We start from the raw sequence: 17,763 nt of genomic DNA on the forward strand, positions 1-17,763 counted from the left end.
AACGCGTGTTCCATCACAGTGCAATCTCAGCCCGGGCTGGTCAGAACCTCCTCATTTCATCTCCTTTTTTTTTCATCTTGATTTCCAAAGCGCCTGCTTTCAACAGCTGGCGGCCACGGGGGGAGAGCAGCTATGGGCTGGGTGCTGAAGTTAAACGCCTCCAGCTCGGGGCGCTGCGAGGAGAGGATCGGGGACATGGTGGCCAGGCAGAAAAGCCAAGGAATAGCTCCTTTTGGGGCAGTTTTGCCCCCGGGGGGCTGGCGCGTGGTGTGCAGGACGCCCTGCAGCTCCAGCTAGCAAAAGCTGTGGCCCAAATCCCGCATCCCCTCCCCAGCAGCTTTTGTGCTCTGTTTATACACTGAGATGGCTGATTAAAGGCGAGCATTTATTCCGAGTCGCATTTAAGGCAGCAGTGATGAAATATGCATTTTTCTATACTTGATAAGAGCATGTTTGTTTATTGCGGGCCCGGGGAAGATTTATGGACATCTTTAACTATTCATTGCCTCGTGCGAAGTGCCTGCAGTGTTGCAAATGGTGCACTAAGTGACTGCTGCACCCGCTACAGGCACTTCAGCGGAATATATTTTTCCACTGGAAAATGTTAATTTGTCAAGTCGATCTGGACAAAACTTTGTTTACAAAAAAAATAAAATAAAATAATCCAGATGTTCTTTTTTGGATAACCGGCACATTATAGGGATAGGGGAGCTGGCAGTAGGGTGGCACGGCTATACCAGGGTGCTGTGCCAGCCCTGCACGGGCTCCTTTGGCTCCAGGGGGAGATGAGCATGGTGCTGGAGACCGAGAGCTCGAGGAGGGAAGGGAGAGGCTGGCACTGCCGCTCTGCTGCCCGCTGCTGTCCCCTTCCAGCTCTCCAAGATGCGAGGGGTGCCCGGTGGGGCCGGCCACGACAGCAGGCTCGGGGAACAGTTCATCGTGAATAACGTGATCGTGATCGATACAGCTGAAGGATTATTTCTAATCCTTACTAACGATTAAACCATTATTTGTCAAGTGCTGCGGATCAATCGGTCCATCTCCAGCCACGCTGCGTGCAGGGACTGCCAGATGCCCGGGGTGCTCGGGCCACCAAAAGCTGCTCGCTCGCAGGCACAAAGCGCTGCTGCAGCAAGTGCCGTGTGCCCTGGGCTCTCCTGCGGGCTCCCAGCCCGAGCACAGCCCTGCCTGCAGACACGGCCAGCGGGTGAACGGAAACTGGCTCCTGAAACAGCAGCGGGGCTCCGCCACCCCAGCGGCATCGCTGCTCCCTGTCGGTGCTCGTCCCATGTCCTCCATGGACAAACGTGGCTGTTATTTGTGCGGTTCAAGCAGCAGGAACAATTAAAGGAATTACCAAAAATACCAAAAACGCCTCAGTGGTGTGAACCACCTGCCAGCTTGGCCAGAGGACAGGGCCACACTGCCAGCAGGCTGCACTGCCCCAGCCGGTGCACTCCGAGGAGCGCGGTTCATCTCCGAGGAGCCACCGAGGGCTACGGAGAGGAGGTTTAGGGGCTGCAAATACTGAACCGAAACAGCTCTGCCGGGCAGAAAAGGCCAGCGGGAGATTTGCAAGGGATTGCCGTCTCAAGATCCCGACAGCGACTGTTTGTTGGGGGGCTTGAGGGGGGAAGGTGCCGCAGGGTCTCCATCGCGCCCCGGTCGCCTTCATGCTCAGTGGGGGCTGCTGCTTGCCCCGTGGCTTTCCAAAGGAGAAGGGCCCGATGCTCCCCGCTATATCTCTCTTCCCAGCCCAGTCGTGGCACATAAGTATGCCCAGGATGTTCCCAACTCGCTCAGCTCAGTGGATTTAACTCGGGAGGCAGCCGAGCAGAGACTGGAGAGCTACACGGAGAGCCCCAAGGCCAAGGCTGGATTTATAGAGCAGGATTACGGCAAACCCTCTGCAATGGGTGGCCAAGCAGCGGAACAGCAGGAGTGCCACCCCGGTGCCCCACGCGTCCCCAAGGAAATAAAGCACCCACACCCGTGCTAAGGCTCCCGGGGAGCTGCGGAGCTGGGGTAGGACAGGGGGGCTGAGGATTTTTGCTCATTTTGCTGTGCCCTACAAAAACACATCAACTGGAGGCTTAGACAGATTAATCTACCCACGCTGCGATCCGCTGCCCATGGGAAGGAATTGAAACACGCTCCAAGCTGCATTTCCTGCTGTTCCAGCTCAGCACCAGCTGAAAGGTGAGCAGAGGCTGGGAAATGCGGCTTCGCACCCTCTTTACCTCCCCGCCGTGCACAGGGGAGCCTGGGGTGCTTTTCCCAGCTCTGACTTCTCCCCAGAGCCACCGAGCGGCTGGTTTTGCTGCGGTGGGGAGCTGCTGCTGCTAAGCCTTCGTTTTCCCTTCCGCTCTCAGTTATCACCCTCATCTCAGCGCCTCCGGAGCGGCACGAAGTGCATTAACCTGCAGCACCTGAGCAAACAGCTGGCAGGAGAGATCCGTGCTGAAGACGCAAACAGCCCCTCGCCGCGGGGCCGCGGAGGTTCGCAGCGCGTCGCGCCATAACAGCCCTCCTCCAAAAGCAACAAAACACAGGGAAAAGGTTAACAAGGGAAGGCTCAAAGCAAACAAGAGGAAGCCAAGCAACACCCAGCCCAGGCAGGAACGCGCCCCGGGAGCCATCCTGGCAGCCCGTTCTCCCCCAGGATGGAGGAAGGAGCACGGCACAAGCCTCTCCTCCAGCACCACGCCTCTCCTCCACGCCTGGGGCACCCCAAACTGCGACTGCCACCACAACCCCGCGTGCCCCGCAGCGGCACGGTGTGTGCACCATCCGAAATCGCCAAGCAGCACAGGAAGACAACCCCCCGATACACACCCAGGGAATATAAATCTTCAGTAAACACCGCGAGGCAGCGAAGCATCTCATCCTCTAATAATCTCCGAGACAGTTGATCCCAGGGCTCTTATTACCCCAGCAGCCATCATCTGCAATCCAGTTGGCAGCCGGCTTAGCCACGGCCGGGTATTGATCAGGGAGGCGGCTCCACAAAGCGCGGCAGCATTTCTCTTTCACGGCCCTAACTTGTTTGTCGATAACTCTTTCCGCCGCGCAGCACGGGCCGTGCTGGCAGGGAACGGGGTGGCTGGAGCCCTTCTCTCCTCCCCTTGTGCCCAGATCCTGCCCACCCCTGCGGGAGGCTGGGGATGGGGCTGGCTGCCAACGCTCTCCTGCCTGGCGGAGGGCGAAGAAAGGCACGGTGCTCAGCAAAGAGCAGGTGGCCAATACCTCAAGGACTTCCAAATCTGACTCCCAGCCCAGCTGGTGCTCGCTGCTGGGGCCTGGTGCAGTGGTGAGCCCTCCTCAGAGCCCACCCAGGCCACCAGCAATCCTCCTCGTGCTGCTGCAAGGGCCACAAGCCCAAACCCGGGGCACTGCCAGCCTTGGAGTTGCTGCAGACCTGACACAGGTAATCCGTGGCACCAGGAGCCCTGAAGACACCGCTGTGCTGATCGCCTCAGTACCTCTCATGGCTCCTGCTCCCCTGCTCCCCTTCCTCTAGCGGCACCAAACACCAGAACCGGCCTCACCGGAGCACTGCAGCAGCTGGAGCGAGGAGCTGGGCATGGACACCTGGGGAGGGATGCGAAGGCACAGTCATCTCCGTGCTTGTGCCGTGCTGAGGGTGTGGAGTGGGACCCCAGCGCTGGGAAGGAGGAAAAGGAGAGCAGCACTGCCCAGCTTTTCCTACCCCAAAAGCATCTTCCAGGACTCCGGAACAGAGCTGAACTTCCTGCAAATGGAAAAGCTTCAAGGGCAGAAGGGCAGTGCTGCCACACCGGCATCCCGTGCAGCCGGAGCCTGGCGCAGCCTCTCTTCTTTGGCTCTGTCTCCCCTCAAAAGCACCTCTGCGTTATTGCCCTCCCGCTGCTTCCATCCTCCACCAGTGCAGATGTTTGCTTTCCAAAACCAAGGACAGGGAGCAGCCCTGCCTCTGCCTCATCACCCGGATTGCTCTAGATGCTAGAAAGGGGCTAGGAAGCCCCAGCTCTGGGGCTAGGAAGTGATGGAGCTGCTGCAGCAAGCTGCCAGGGGGATCCTCGTGTCACCTCACCGGTGTCCCAAAATGAACAGGACTCAGGCAAATCAGGCATCCTCGTTGCCTAAGCCTCGGGGAATACCTGATGGAGAGAAGGAAACCAATTCCCTCAGAAGCTCACCCTCTTTTCTGTAGAGTGCCCAGTAACGGGGAGCCCTGCGCCCATTTGCTCCGTGCTCCTGAGGGCTGAGCATGAGCATCGTGAGCCCTGCGCGGCTCCGCAGAGGGGAGAGGGGCTGTGGGTGCCCCTCTCATGGCCCGAGGTCCCTGGTGCCAGTCGCCGTGTCACCCCAGCGCCAGCCCCAGCCCCTCCTTGCTCCAGCTCCAGCCCGTTCAGCCCAGCGACGCTCCCTAAATCACATTCAAATAATCCGCGGAGCTGCAGTTCCGATCATCGAGTGGGACTTGTCACAGTTCAAAATCCATTACCAGAACCACAAGGCATTTCACCGGCAATTATAAAAGATAGTTTCACTTAAAAATCGATTTTACTTAGAGCTCGGGGGAACGGCTGTTTGGGAACAGGACGCACCAAAACGGCACAGGGCCCAGCAAGGGAACCGGCACCAAACCCAGCCCTTCTGACCCCAAATCCCACATCCTGGAGCTGGATGCCAGCCTCGGGATTGCTTTTAGGAACACAGCACGGCTACGCTGGCCTGTGCTGCTGTGGATTAGCCGAGCTCTCTCTGAAATGATGCTGGTGGCTCCCCTTCTGCGGCCCCCGATTGCCAGAACCAGGTTGTGCCATGAATACCGGGAGGTATTTGGGCTGGCGCGTGTGAGATACCAGTCAACAAACCGCCCGGAGCTCCGATCAGCCTGCTGACACCCTACATCTGCTTTAGCCGTGCCGAGGAATATTTTGAGGCATTTTCAAAATAATTGCGAGCGTTTTCTGCCTGTGCCGGGCGGCTAATTAAGCGGTTTGCAAACAAAGCGAGACGGCGAAAACGTGCGGGCTGCGGAAAGCCGGGGCACCCCGCACGTGCACAGCTGCCTGCTCGGCACGGGCTGCCCACGGCCTTCACAGGGACATCGCTGGTCTTGCCCTCCACTCAAAAATCCTCTCACCCGCAGCCTAAAACTGAGCAGCTTTGGGTTAACTCTGCCTTTTTCCAGCGCAGTGAGTGCAGCGCACAACCAGCTCCTTCGGGGGACCAGGACAAGCAGGAGCCAAGCAGGAGCAAACCCCACTGAGAATGGGGCCGGGCCTGATGCCAACACCAAGCAGGGAGCTGCGACCTCGTGGCTTCACCCCAGGCCTCTCCATTTTCTGGCTTCCCCCGAGCCCCGATGCTCCTCTGGCATTTCCCCAATGAGCCTCAACACAGAAACACTTCAGGACCTGCGGGGCCGTCCCCTTGGTCCTGCTTCAGGCATGCATTTCAGCCTCACTGCTAAGCCTAAAAACGCAGGCACCCTGACACTTTGTGCTTTAAAGACCAGGCTGGGGGAGGAGAAAAGAGCAGGAGAGCTCCCCTAAGGGAAAAGCCATCAGCCGGAACAAGATTTCAACAGCTACACGTTTCCTGACCTTTTCCGCAGCCGTATCTTTAATGTTGCACGGCCGAATGTGATAAAAAGAAAAAATTAATAAAAATGGATTTCATTTTTTAAAAAAGGTCAGGACATGTGTTACAGGGAAAAACTCATTTGGGTGCGTGCCTTCCACCTCGCCGATCCCAGGCCCTCCCCTGCCTCCCAGCCGGGCAGCTCTGCGTGCAGCCAGCCGGCTCCCTCTGCTTATCGCCGTAAATTCGGGTTTTTTTCTTCCCCTGCCAGATGTAGATTTGGGAACTGTAAGCCCAGAGGTGCTGGCAAACGCTTGGGAGCTGCTCATACCTGGTGGGGTTCTGCCTGTCCGACCCAGGGAGGCAGAGGCCCGTTCCTGGAAGCCAAAGCAGCCCAGCCGCAGGCTGCAGACGTTGGTATTGCTGAACCTGCTCAGCAATTAGAGCAGACTTCTGGCTAACTTCTTCCTCCTTTCACCATTCCCTGATTTTTTAAAATACATTATTATGCGTTAAGAACAAAATATAATTCATCAAAGTTAGCAAAAAAAAAACCCACATAACAATTCCTGCGATAACATCATACTAAGTTATTAAGCGGTGACAATGGGGGACAATTACAGCGCACGGTCCGTCCTATGGCACCGCCGTCGGGATGAATCGAGGCAGAGCAGGCGCTGAATGGAGAGGAGCTGATTAACGGGGGCATCGCTGTGCCGCAGCACAATGCCTGCCATTCAGCCGGGGAGTGAGCGCCGTGCGTGCTGCTGGGGGCTGCAGAGGGAAGGTGGAAAGGCAGAAAGGAGAGGTGAGGAGCAGCAGAGACCCGGCTCCTTTGTGCCTGACACCAGCACGCTGCTTTTTTTCGGGTCTGTTATCTCAGGTGGTAACTAATAGGATGCGAGGAAGCGGCCCCGAGTTGCACCGGGGAGGTTTAGATGGGGTACCGGGATGAATTTGGGCATGGAAGAGCTGCTGAGGCACTGGGACCGGGTCAGGACAGAGGCACCGTCCCTGCAGGATTTCAGGGGTGTGTGGGTGTGGTGCTAAGGGACGTGGTTACGTGGTGGACGTGGTCGTGTTAGGTGGCAGCTGGTCCTACAGGTCTTCTCCAGACTAAAGGCTTCTATCCACGACGCAGCATCCCCACCTAATTCTGCTCCTGCGATGCCCAAAAGATTTTTGCAATGGCTCAGCCATTCATGGGGACTGCTGGGGGATGCTTGCAAACCTGCAGGCCGGGTCTTCGGCTGGCACTGAGCATCCTGTGCGGCTCGGAAAGGAGCGTGGGTGAGCTCCCTGCACAGGCTCAGCCTGCCCAGTCCTGCCAGCCACATCAGGGAGCAGCTTGGGGACATCGAGGAGCAGCACGGGGACACTGAGCAGTGGAAAGCTCAGAAATGGGTGGCCAGACTGCACAGCTTGGCACACCTGTGAAACCAGAATGGGCAGCAATGATGGTGCTGAGCAGCACCGAGCACTGCCCACTCCTGTGCCCCTTCCAGCGTGCCTGGTGACGGATCCTGCCCGTCCCTTCCCTCCCTGCCAGCCCAGATTTCTTCCCAGCGGTGAAACGCTGGAGCCAGCGCTGGGTTCCCTGCTGCTCCAGCGGCTCCGACTCTCTCCTAAGACGTTATTTTTACACTTCTCTTAAAATACAACACTAAGAGAGGCTTCTTGACTATATTAACATTAGGAATCTAATCAGCAATCAGACAGCTCATAATTTTCTGATTAGCTCTGATTATACTCAATCTTTAGGAAAGAGAGAAAAAAAAAAAAGAGGAAAGAGAAAGAAAAAAAAAAAGAAGGAAAAATATAAAAATATTCTCTGCTCCGTTTCCCCACCCCAATTTGCTCACCAAGGCACAAAGCCATTGCAGCAGCAGGGCTGGAGCTGCCCAGGTGCCACCATGCACCTGCCCTCTGTCCCCAAGACTTGGGAACCAGCTCGACACCCCCAGGACGGGGCTGATGGAGAAAACACCAAGAGAACTGGAACTGCTGGCAGGCATGCAGAGAGCTCTGCTCCACGGCCTGGCATCTCGGCCAACGTGCTGAAACTCAGGAGGGAAGGATGGCAGGGAGAAGGAGGTGATCTGCCTGCGGGGAGCTGGCCTCGGCCGAAGGGAAGAGCTGGGAGGGGAAGCTTCTCCAGCAGCCGAGGAGGAGGAGGAGGAGGCTGAAGATCGTTGCAGGAGGAGGTGGTGGCCACACGCTGGCTTGGTGGGAAATGACAAATGCTTTGAGGCAGCCCACAGGAAAGACCCCAAGGACGCAGGGTATGGGATGGCCAGAAGGTGGGAGGCAAACGAACGAGAGGCCGGAGGACCTGGGGCGGGGGCACACGATGCCACTCGAGCGGCTCCACCTGTGGGGCTGCCATCACAGAGCAAGCTGCTCCTCCAAAAACAGCAGTGGGGAGGACTGGGGGAAGCTGGAGAGGTGTCAGGGCCCCGGCATCAGCTGGCCGGGCTGTTGGGGACACGCTGGGCAGGCGCTGATGGAGAGCACGAGGCAGACTCAACGTGGGCCTGCCCCTGCTGAGGGGCCTCTGTGGCGACCTCTCCTGCTGTGCTTTTGTGAAGGACGAGAGCAGGATCCCTGGGGCTCACTCCTGACTGCAGCCAGGAGAAAGGGCAGTGAGGAAGGAGCCCCGAGGGAGGGGAGTGCAGAGCGAGCCCCACGCCTGGAGTTAACCAGGCGCGCAGGCTCCACGTCGGAGATTCGCTCCCGACTGCAGCAAGCGATCAGCTGACGCCGTGAAGCATGAGATTTAATTATTTGTATCATAGTCATGGCCGGCATAACTACAAATGATATTAATGGTCATAAAATTGTCCAGCTGGCTCTTCAAACCCGCCGCCGCGCCCAAGCTGCCTTACGGGGGCTGCGCGTTGCAGGGCTGAGCACCGCGGCCCCGTCAGACAGACGCCAGCTGGAGGGGCCGCCCAACGCCTGCCCGGGATCACTGAGCACCAAACGCGCGCTTCATGTCTTGAGGACAGGCCCGATAATGAGAGCGGCTCCGTAAAAGCTGTGGCTGGCCACACATTTGCATTGGTTGTGCTGAAGCTGCCGGCTGGCAGGCCGGGAAGCCACTTTGCTGCAACACCAGGCCCAGGCCTTCCCCTGGCCCAGCGCGGTGGTGGCGACTTCCCGGCCCAGGTTTATCTGGGCTGAACAGAAAACACCTTAAAAACCCTGTTTGGGCTCCACTGCGGTTAAGGAAAAGGCGCAAACACGCCCGGACTTGGCTCCTCCAGCCCTTGCTCACCGCATGTCCCAGGAGGGCAGAGTCCTGTCCCCAAACTTGCCAAGAAGAAGCCAGGCAGGAGGCTGTGCCTTCGCTGGAGGGGACAAGGGAGGGGATGGAGCCCTTCTGGGTGCTCGTGCTCCAGCCCTGCTGCTCTCACCTCCCATGTGCTGCTCTCCGGCACCCACACGGACCGACAGCAGTGAGCGGGGCTCTGTTATGAACTGGCCTCCGAGCAGGCACGAAAAGCTGCCCGAGTTCACGTGGACGGGGCCTTCCCCCCTCCCCATGCCAGGAAAGTCTCCTCCTTACACTCCAAACCCTGTAATCACATCCGCAGAGCCCTCTTTTGTAAAGCAGCCTCGGAGATGTAATTAGTTTGAGGTGACCTCTGGAAAAAAAAAAAAGTTCAAGTTTAAAAAGAAAATCTCTCCGGTTAATGCTATGCAAATTGCCAGAGAGGCAATCAGGCTGACTTTTAAACACTGGCCCCCGTCGGAACGGCTCACAAGACAGCCTTATTGTCTCTCTATCAATTTGCATCTCATTACCCACAAGGCGCCGCTCGCTGGAGGTAACCTTTTGGGGAACACACCGCAGCGGCGCGGAGGCTGGGGACAATATGGGGACGCGTGTTTACATGGCCTGCGGGTGCCCGGGCAGCTGCCAGGAGGCTGTTGGGAGGCTCAGGCCGTGTCCTCCCTCGGCCTCGCTCCTTCCTGAGGCTTGCTGGGGTTCCAGCCCTGCCTGGAGGCACCGTGGGCTTGAGCACGCAGAGCAGCCATCTCCCAGCGCCAAGACGCTGGCACATCCTCAGCAAGGGCGTCACCGAGCAGCAGCAGCCGGGGCAGGTTTCTTCTTTCCGATGGAGCCACGCTGTCCTGAGCTCCATGGCCTCCTCCCCACGGTCCCCACCTGCAGTGTGTGTCCCGACGGGTGCCCACACGCTCCCCACGTGCCCGCCAGCCCCTCCTGCGCAAAGCCCGCGTGGTCCCGCCTGCAGCAGCCGCCCGCCTCTGCCCACCCGCTGAAGATGCTGCTGAGCATCCTCCTGCACTTCCTAACGCCTCTGCCAAGCCTCAGCGCCTTGGGGAGATGGGACAAAAATAGCGTTTTTCTATAGGAAGGAAATGAAGGAGATGTCGCAAGCAGCGCGTGCCAGCAGCAGAGCCCAGCCTTTCCTAACCGCTGCTGCGCCGCACCAGCAAAATGGAGCCGGCCAGCTCCTGCTATTTTAAGCACTCGCTGCAACGTTCCCAGCGACAGCTGTATTCCCTCAACACCCACGAGCAGGAACTTTTGCAGGTCTCCTTCGAGGCGTTTGCACGCTGGCACCCCTGCCAGCGGCACCGCTTCCTCCTCTCCCCGCGGCAAGGAGCCCCGCGGCGGCACAGCACCTTCCTTCGCCGCTCCGCCAAGCCGGGGGCTGCCGAGTTGCTAAGAGCTCGCCAGGGCCCTCCACCAACGCACCGTGCCACCCCCGCCGCCCCGGCCGGAGGTGCCGAGGCAACAAAGGGACTTCTAATAGGCAGGAGAGCACCACTGCGCCGAAGAAAACCCGATCATTTAAAACCCTTCTGAATAATGGTGCTGCCTCCCCGCTGCTCAAATCAGCCTCGGCATTTTGTTATTATGATAACTAAATACAGAAGATTTTAACAGCTGGAAATGCAGCAACAATATTTAAAAGAGTTTTTTTTTTTTTTTTTTTTAATTGTTGGTATTTTATTCAATAATGGTAATGGGCTTTTTTTTTTTCCCCTTTTTTTCTTTTAAAGGCACAAGGTTTCCCCGCTCCGTTGTTTTTGCACAGTGCCGGTCGGGCTGCGAAGCCAGCTCCTGCCTGCTGATGGCAGGCACTTAATACACGGCGAGGCCAGGGCTGGGCGAGGGAGCTGCTGGTGGATGGATGCACAGAAATCACGGCTCGCTGCTCGGACACCTCGCTCACGCTTCGGCACTGCCTCCTGAGCCTTGCAGGGAGCTGAGGAAATGCCAAATGGGGAACTGCTGCCCGGGAGGGGCACAGCCAAAAGCACCGCAGCGGCTGCAGCCACAGAGCCAGCCTGAAGGCGGCTGCAGGCAGGGGCTTGGCTGGGACCCGGCGGTGGGACGGTCACCTCCCGATGTCCCCATGGAGCCTCCCTGCTCCCTCCGGTCCCGAGCAGCCCGTCCCAGGGCGGTTCATCCCACCTGGGGTTCCCGATGCACCGCAATCCGTTTGTGGTGTCTTACCAAGGAAGTAAAAGCCTGCTGGCAGTGTAAACACAAAGGGATGGTTTGTGCTGTGACATTTTGGGTTGTTTTGCAGCACTGCATTGTGGTAATTTAGGAGACTCGATTGCCTGTGGCTCTCCCAGTTGTCACCACGTTGCACCATGAATACAGCTGTGCCCTCAGCGTGCCGTGGCTCTGCCGCCCTCCCTCTGCCTCACCCCCCAGTGCAGTCCCTTGGCACCATCTGAAGCCTCACACAAGGAGAGCGAAGGCTCTCAGGACCCTGAGAGCTCTGGGATGAGCCAGAGCCCTTCCCAACCCACTGTAAAATGTGTCCACGCCCTCGCCGTACCTGGATAAACCCTTTTCCTTGCTTGATACTCATCTCTAAATGTTAATGCCTCTTCCCCCTGAGCTGGGTGGACGTGGCAGCTCCTTCCCCAGCTCCCTGGGACAGAGCCACTTGGGTCACCCTGATTTTGGGAACAGTGACCCGTCAGCTCCAGCCAGAGATGGGCGAAGGGGTAAGGTGGGTGCGCCGGGGCCAGCGCTGCACCGTGCCTGGGATGGGAGCAGGCAGACAGGGCACAGGCAGCCGGGAGAGAGGGCAGAGAGCTGGGATGGGGGAGATTTGGGGGACTTCAGGAGAGTGAGGGGTGAGGAACGGGACAAAGAGCAAGGGCAGGGGAAAGCGGAGAGGAGGGGCTGCTGCTGGCGGGGAGGAGAGCGCTATTTTAATCCTTCATTCAGAGCCCCAGTGCCCTTCACCCTGATGCCTATTTAATGTCATCCCATTCAGCGAGTGTCCCCATGATCTGGTAATTATCTTTTACTTACAAAAGAGCATCTCTGTGTCACAAATACTCCCCTCTCCGGCTCTGCCACAGATCAATATCTCCTCAAGGCCTTTGCCTTTGTTTGGGGGAATGGAATTGATTTCTCCGAGAAGCGAGGGGAGGAAAAATATATAAATAAGTGCTGCAGATGTGGCTCTGCCCGAGCCCTGCTGAAGGCTGTGCTGGGCAAGCAGCTAAGCAAAAAGAAAGCGCAGGGACCCCACCTCCTGCAGCAAGGATTGCGTCCTGCCCACTGCCTGCTGCTGCTGGACTGACTGCGGGGCCACTCGTGTGTTTCTCGCTCAGTGTGCAAGCATCTGGAAAGCTGGAGCCAGAAGAAACCTCCAGGTCAAGATATCACCAGCTCGCAAAGGTTTCACAGCAAGAGAAGCATGGAGGTGCCGATCTGCCAGCACACACGAGGATGTGTGCGTGTCCCACCTTCATGTGGCTGAAAATCTTGGCAGAAAGGAGCATGCATTTACCCAGGTGAAAGCTGAGACCCTCAGACATGGGTACAGACAGAAAACTGCCCTGCTGGCTTGCCGCTAGCAAGTGGAGGATGGAATGAACGTAAAGGAAAACACCAAAAGGCTTAGTGCCATGCAGGAGACACAGCCTGTGGAAGCTACAAGACAGTGCTACATGGCAGGACTGACTGTGGCCACGGGCTGCCTGCAGGAACCTCCAACACAGGGCAGGAAGGGCCCTCTGGGGTCCATCCACTGGGCCACAACGTGCCCGAGCGGGACCAAACCCTCCCAGGTGAGTATTTTTCCAACCTATTTTCAAGAAACTGCCGGTGATGGAGTTCCCACGGCCTCCCCAGGCAATCTATCCCAGTGCTTAACTACTCTTACAGTTGGCAAGTTTTTCTTAATATCTAAGGCAAATCTCTCCCACTGCAATTTAAGCCTATTACTTCCCTTCCCATCTCCAGCGTGCATGGAGAACAGTTCATTACTTTCTCCTTCCCTGCAACAGGAACCTTTTATGTATTTGGAGGCTGTTACCGTGTTTTACCTCAGCCTTCTCCCGACAAAACAAACCTTTAATTCTAATATCTGCAAGCAGGCCCTTGCTTTCTAATCCTCTGGTTGCTCTCTCTGTCCCTCTGTCCGTCTGTCATTTCTCTGTGTCCGTCTGGAAGCACGCTGCCAGGAACTGGGCCCAGAGCCAGCAGCGAGGAAGAGCGAGGGTTACGCCACCTCGCCTGGACAAGACACCATCAGTTGGTGTTCTTCTCCTCTTAACACACCTCAGCAGTGTTGGGCCATGCTGAGTTTGCAGTCTTTAGAACCACTTTGATCTGTTTCAACCTTCCCCGTCATATCCTAATTTTCTGTTGTCCAAATGGGAGGAAAGGAGAAAAAAAAAACACCAAGAATGTGAGGAAGAGTGAAAATTTTCCACAAGGAAACCTGTGGCAATGCCTTTCTTCCAAGGACCTCTGAAACTGCATTTGTTCAGCTCCTTGGACCCAGATTCTTATGGTTATAAAGCACCACTCAGCTGCTGGGGTCTCCTCATGCCCTGAACCACGAACAAACCTCGAACCATGCTCTTCCCTGTAGCAGGATGAAACCCAGGGCAAGCACATCCAAGGCAGTGCTTTTTGGGAACAACAATTAGAACCCATCACGCGTGGTGATGGAGCTCAGAATTAACTGCAACCTTTCAAGGAAGAGATCGAGGCACTCCGGAGCACAAACATCTCACTGGAAGTGATGGTCCAAAGACACTAGTCTGTGCTCAGGAAGAGGCGGTAAATAAAAGTGTCACATTAGCCTGTAGGCCTATAAATCAGTGGGTCCCTCATCTGTGACAGTGTGTGGCTCTGCTCGTGCGGAGCAGGGAGAAGAGGCAGACACGGGGCAAAGAAGAACAACAGCAGCTGCTCGGAGCACGGGGGAACTCGGGTAGCAACAGTCAGAAAAGATTCAGGGGATTTGATTCTCTTAAAGGAAAAAGTGGTTTTAAAGAGAGGTGTAAACCCCCACGTAACAGAGAAGATACCTCTGAGCTCAGTGATTGAAACGCTCAAATCTGATGACAAGAAACATAGCTCCCTGTGGAACTCAACGCCTCGAGATGTCGAGGACACGAGACTTTTTTTAAGGAACAAAAATCAGATTAATCGGAGAGCATCATTGGTTATGCGAGCTGAGATCAAAGTACAGAGGAATGCAAGTGCTATCACTCAAGGATTTATACCTCCCAAGTAACTGCTTAGGATTAGAAAGAAATTTCAATAATCTGCCAGCTAAGTACGCATTGCGAGAGTAATAATCCTTCTCTCTCCAAACATCTGCTACCAGCTACTAATGGAGATAGTAATAAGCTAGGTGGATCATAAACCTGACCTGATCTGATTGCTACCTTATAAACTGGAACACGAGGGTGTGATCATTTATCCCGGGGTAACGTGTCACCCTCCAGGACCACGCCACGCAGGAAGCTGCAGGAGCAGAGCACCGGGATGCCTTCTCCTGGAGTCCCGACCTGCAGAAAGGCAGACCCATCAGACGAGCTCTTGCAAGCTCCCGTGCTATTGATTTTTATATTATTTGTTGTAGACGCCTCTACTTGCATCCTAAAATCAGGCAGACAATGTATATACAAAGCAACAGGAGGACGGGAGCTTAAATGTGTGCAGTATCTCTGTGGTAGGTCTACAATTTCCTACCACGAATTTGAGCTGTTGCTTGATGTAGCGTCAAACCCAAGCGAGCAGAATGAGCTCGTGTCTTTCGTGTATCTAAGATAAACCGAACCTCACCGCTGCTCTTGTTCGCTTTCTCTTTCTCTCTCTGCCTTTTTGAAATGTTCCTCAGGCTCCTGACACCACCTGGATGGGCTGGCCAAAGAGAGGACGTGTGGAAATAACAGCAGGAAGGAGAGACACAAAATGCATGAAGAGGAAACAGAGGGAGCAGAATTTTAATACCAAAGCATCCAATATAACTGTTTTCCTCCAACAAGCTTACACTGAAAGGTTACTTCTGTCATTAGAGATGGGTGAAAAATGTCAGTAGTTTTCAGAGAAAAGTGAATAACATTTTTATTCCCCATCACCTCCCCAGAAAGTAAAACAAGGTGAAACAGGAGCTGGGAGCAGCACCTGGCTTGTTTCACCCCCTGCTCTACATGTGCAGTATCAGCACAAAACACGTAGGAAAGAAAAAACCATCACAGTACTATTTCCTTCCGACTTCACTACAGTTTGGAATACAACAGCTGCAAAAAAATAGCCTTTGCTGGGCCTCTTAGCGGCTCGCCTACCCCAGCAGCTGGTCTGGAGGCAATGCCCTGTCCCCAGACTCTGCCTCCCAGCTCTCGGCAGGGCTGGGACGTGTTGGTGGCACACAGCCCCTCAGGAGGTGACATCCTGGGTGGCAGGCAAGGCTGCTCCCTGCTGATCAACCCAGGGCAGCCTCCCATGGCTGTCACCGTGCCACTAGGCCCAAGGCCGCAGAGCTCAGAGCCATGGCACCTGAGACACAGGCAGCGATGGGAGGCCACGGGCACACCTCGGTTATTCTGAGCCTCCGTGGTATCCTCCACCAGGAGGTTTTTGTACAGGCCAGAAGGTCCAGTGTGGTCCTGGCACCTTACAGACCTGCCCCTCCCAAGCTCCTGGGCAGACAAGATCAGGCCCTGCTCGAGTCTCGAGTCCTCTCCATGGGGGAATCAACACTGTGGAGACGTTTGTGGTATCAGGTCGGAAGGAGTTTGGACGTGTGCTGGACACGCAACCTGCGGCCTGAGGCCTGCTCCTTCCATCGTGCTTCTGCTCGAGGCGCGGGCTGCAGGCACCTCTCCTCTGGCCTGTGGCAGGGAACAAGTGCCCCGTGCCTCTTGGGGTGATGGCCTCCTTCAGTGCCACTTCTCAGTTTTACAGGGCCTAAAACGCAGTTTCAGGGAAAGGATGGATGACTACTCTTTCTCCAAACTCTGCTCTGGGGGAGCAGGACACGAGCCCAAGCCCCACCACGTGCTTGGCCGCAGGAGCCCTGCTCTCCAGGCACACCATGGCCAAGCCCGATGAAGCTAAGTTCATCAAGCATGAAGAGCACGAGCCACCACAGCAGCATCCAACACAAGCGCTCTGCTATCACTGATTTTGATGATTTTCTGTGATTTTGATGGCCTCTGGTGGCCGAGCGCTGAAGGGTGACGCGGATGAACCATTTGCCAGTCATCCCCGTGTCCCATCCATCGCCATCCCACCAAGCCCTCCCTTTGTAGCCCACATTTCTCTCGACACAAATTAATCCCCTATCGATTGCCGGCTTAAGTGGAGCTGAGCTGCTTATCGCTGCCTGCTGCAACCACCGATGCTCGTGCACCTCCTGGGCCAGCACAGGAAAGCTCAGCCCCGGGGACACCGGGCTCAGCTTCTTCCCACCGACCCCTCTCCGTGCAGCTGTGTTAGGTTGCCACCTCACCAAGAATCGCTCTGGTGGGTGCCTCCACTGCCAGAGCTGCCCCGGGGGCCGATCCTGTACAAGATGTCGGAGTGTCACTGTCCCTGCCCTGCCTGTCACCGCCAGGCAGCATCAAGGACATCGTCGGAGCTCGTCACGCGTTTCCTCCGCGCATGCTGGGCGCAAGCAGTGGAGGGGAAGCATTGCTATGGGAACGGGATATCTGAGCTGACAGGAGGTGGCCTTTGTGGGGTGATAGGAGGACAGGGACACGGCGGGTGCTGCCTCCTGGTTTAGGAGGCTGCTGTTTGAGCTGTGCTGGGAAAATGTGCTCCGGAGGGGGAAGGAGATGTCTCAAGAGCGCTGCACCCAGAGCCGCTGCCACATGCGCCCAGGCCAGCTGGGTTCTGCCTCCCATGTCTCGTGCTTCATGTCCTGCTCGGAACCAGGCATCGCTTCTACTGGCTGTGGCAGAGTGGAAAAAGCAAGGAGGGAAAAGAAAGAGTTCTGTGAATGGGGAGAGGGAGAAATGGAGCCAAGCAGAGTCCAAATAAGGGGGCTGAGGAAGGTAGAGGCAGGAGCAAGCAGAATGTGGCGTCCTGTCTTTGCTGAGATGGGAAGCCTTCTGCTTCAGGCAGCTCAGGTTGCCCTACAGCTAGGAGAAAAGCAATAACTGAGGATGCAACTTGCATCATTTTTCCACCAAAACACCTGGTTTCACATGAAAGATTTGTGGTTGCCCACCAAACTGCGGGGTGCTCAGAGCTGGGTATTTCCAGGTCCAGCCCTGCAAGCTGTGTTCAAGCATGTGCAAGCCCTTCTCGATCATGAGCTTCCAAGACTCACCTCCAAAAGCTTTACCTTGGCACACGTGTAGCCCAGAATTAGCAATGAAGTTGCTTGAACCCTGAGGAAAATGGGCAACAGAAAAAAGCCACTGAGCCCAGCTGGCTGGTTGCCAATTTGGGGGTTCAAAGCTGTGGCTTCCCATGACCTTCAGCACATCATTTAGTCTCTGTGTGTCCCAGCTGGTTTCAAATGAGAACTGCAGAGAGTGCTGCAAGGCACAAGCAGAGATAAGAAGAACAGCACCAATAAGGGGTTTTTGTTACAGAAGTTGACCCAGAAAGTTAGAAAAACAACAAGCAAGCCAAGTCTGCAGTGTGTCAACCTGAACGTTTCCCTTCATGTTTCCTTCTCCATACCACAGAACATCATTTCAGAATTATCACAGAGGACACCCGTTGCTTTTTCTTGCCTTATTCTGCTCTTTTTCCTTTTACTGGTGAAATCTGTGCTCTTTTGGAAAACAGAAACGTCTGATAAAACATTCCCCCAGCCTGGTAAAAAAAAAATACATCAGATAAAACAAAAACATCCAGCACCAGGCTTTAGTGCTGCAGAACTGATGCCAGAGACCTGAATGATGCTCTGGTCATCTGCACTGGTGAGACCC

The 17,763-nt window shown here is 55.9% G+C and overlaps 1 protein-coding gene across 5 annotated transcripts in view; it reads right to left on the minus strand.

Annotated features, from left to right (window-relative positions):
- The window catches only part of CACNA2D2 (calcium voltage-gated channel auxiliary subunit alpha2delta 2), a 168,781-nt gene that overhangs the window by 35,979 nt on the left and 115,039 nt on the right, over positions 1 to 17,763 (minus strand). The window contains exon 1 of one of the 5 annotated variants that reach the window (XM_032193972.1): positions 2,836 to 3,064. The exons of the other annotated variants lie outside the window; for them this stretch is intronic. Coding sequence (XP_032049863.1) covers positions 2,836 to 2,886 — 51 coding nt within the window. The 5' untranslated portion in view covers positions 2,887 to 3,064. Of the gene's footprint in view, positions 1 to 2,835; positions 3,065 to 17,763 lie in introns of those variants that run through there. 5 annotated transcript variants of the gene reach the window in all.

The sequence above is a fragment of the Aythya fuligula genome, chromosome 10, assembly GCF_009819795.1.
Source record: "Aythya fuligula isolate bAytFul2 chromosome 10, bAytFul2.pri, whole genome shotgun sequence".
In the NCBI taxonomy this organism is placed as follows: Eukaryota; Metazoa; Chordata; class Aves; order Anseriformes; family Anatidae; genus Aythya; species Aythya fuligula.